This window comes from Echinops telfairi, unplaced genomic scaffold (assembly GCF_000313985.2).
Source record: "Echinops telfairi isolate 266 unplaced genomic scaffold, ASM31398v2 ScPeMD7_7474;HRSCAF=8512, whole genome shotgun sequence".
In the NCBI taxonomy this organism is placed as follows: Eukaryota; Metazoa; Chordata; class Mammalia; order Afrosoricida; family Tenrecidae; genus Echinops; species Echinops telfairi.
Window position 1 is genome coordinate 973,598 of NW_022111378.1, and position 2,190 is coordinate 975,787.

General features: G+C 43.5%; 1 protein-coding gene across 1 annotated transcript in view; it reads left to right on the forward strand.

Annotated features, from left to right (window-relative positions):
* The window catches only part of EDEM1 (ER degradation enhancing alpha-mannosidase like protein 1), a gene marked incomplete at its 5' end in the record, with an annotated part of 38,149 nt that overhangs the window by 25,296 nt on the left and 10,663 nt on the right, over positions 1-2,190 (forward strand). The window contains 2 exons of the mRNA XM_045285629.1: positions 1,096-1,166; positions 1,395-1,472. Of these exons, the coding sequence (XP_045141564.1) occupies positions 1,096-1,166; positions 1,395-1,472 (149 nt within the window). The remainder of the gene's footprint in view (positions 1-1,095; positions 1,167-1,394; positions 1,473-2,190) is intronic.

Below are 2,190 nucleotides of genomic sequence, written 5' to 3' on the forward strand. Positions count from 1 at the left end.
AATTGGTTTCCCCTTTCCACCTCACCCTCCCAGTATCGCCACTCTCACCACTGGTCCTGCAGGGATCATCTGTCCTGGATTCCCTTTCCATTTCCTATCTGTACCAGTGTACATCCTCTGGTCTAGCTGGATTTGTACGGTAGAATTGGGATCATGATAGTGGGGTGGGAGGAAGCATTGAAGAACTAGGGGAAAGTTGTATGTTTCATCGTTGTACCCCAGGTATTGCCTGACTATCTGCCTTTCTGTCTATCTAGCTATCTCACAGGCACTTAAGAAAAAACCTGGGGTTGGGACTTTGGAGAAGTACCTGGGGGAGGAAGAACTTGATTGGCAAAAAAACAAAAAAAAATCCCTCATTATTTGTATGACAATACAGTATAGAATCCTTGCTGTTTGTGTCTCTTATGGAATGGGCACATTCCAAGAAACAAGCACTTGTCCTCATGCCTGAAGAGAGACCTGAAGAGAGTTTTAGATAATGTCCCTTCCAGGAAAGGCAAGGTGGCCCTGGACATGCTGGCTTTTCGGCGCTCAGGGTGTGGAGTAAGGCTGCTCACCCTGAGAGGGTTGCCCAACAGCCAGCTGATTTCTCCTCAGCGCAGTCCTGTGCCTCTGTTCAGACCTCATAGTTCCCTCACACCCTGGGGCCCATTTTCGACGGCTTCCTCATGTTTTTGGTTTCTCAGTATCCTGGGACGTCTTCCCTCCATTTTACTGTGGCCATCCTCTCGAGTTGCACACTGCCTTGTAATCAGATGGTGTAGGCCTTGTAGGTATTTGCTTTTACTGCAAGCTGGCACCAGGTATGAGTTAAAAATGATCCCCGATATTGAAACTGTCTGTGGAGTAAAAGTCCCTTCTTTTCAGACAGGTGTCTTTCCCTCATGAGATGGATCATCTTTGAGCATGTGAAAGAAGAGTGAGCCACCCAAGGACTGATTCTCAGGATGATTAGAATGTGTGGTGGCTTCCTTTAGATAGGTTTCAAAGGCCTGGACCCATTAGCTTTTCCCGAGTAAGGCTCTGAGCAATATGTCCTGGTGCTGTGTGTAGAATGGGGAAGGGCCTGTTTCCCTGCGCCTCTGCTTTCAGGGTGTAGCTTCTCGGATGTGACTCAGGGTGGGTCCCGCCTCATTTTCCACATTTACCCGTTACTCATCACGGTAGAGTTGAATATGAATTCTCCTCTGCTTTGGATTGGTTCAAGTTAAACTGTAGGTATGCTTTGACGTGAACGGACAGAACACCATAGTCCTTTCTTCCTGACCCCAACAGGTAAAGTGAACGGGTTCCGTTCCCTCTGGCTCCTGTCTCTGGAACCTTCCTGCGGCATCATGAGGACTGTTGGCTCCCAGGCCTTGCTGGATCACATTCTCTCATGTTCTTTCTAGGCAACCAAGAATCCCTTCTACCTCCATGTAGGAATGGACATCCTGCAGAGTCTGGAAAAGCACACAAAAGCCAAGTCAGTTTTCTGAGTTCTTCCCTTTTTCCTGGCCCCTAGATTTAGGTAGAAGATTACTCTCTTCTGGGGGAAGATTATTCTGTTTGATATTTTAATTTTTAGAGTAGGCCACTAATGTTTACTTCAATAGGGAAATCAAACTTTTTGGTTTAGTAAAACATTTCTTTTGTAGTGGGAATTGCTTTTTATTTCCTTCACATAATTCCTATAAGGTTCCAGCAGACTGTGTGTTCTCTAGTTGTACAAATGGTACCCAACAAGGACTTTTGGGAGTAGAGAAAATACTGTATTATTTCACAGATCAAGCACCGCCTATACATGCAACACATGGAAATCATGAGATTCCACACATGGAAAGCATGAGATTATGTCAAACAGTTCTGGCCAGTGCCATTTTCAAAAGAAAATGAGGTATAACACTCAGGTTATTTGCATCAAAATACAGAATGGAATTAGAATATTATTCTAATCTCTACATACAAAGATAATCATAGTATTCAAGTATATATGCAAAATAGGTACATTTGTAGGTATATGTCTATGTGTAAAACATAAATACTTGTGCTTTATACATATAAACACATATAAATATTTAAAGTATGTATACTTGAATGTTGACTGTGATCTATATATAAAAACATGAAGAAGCCCTTGTAGTGCTGTGGGTTGACCTTAAGGTCCGCAGTTCAAACCCACCAGCCACTTTAAGGGAGAAAAGTGAG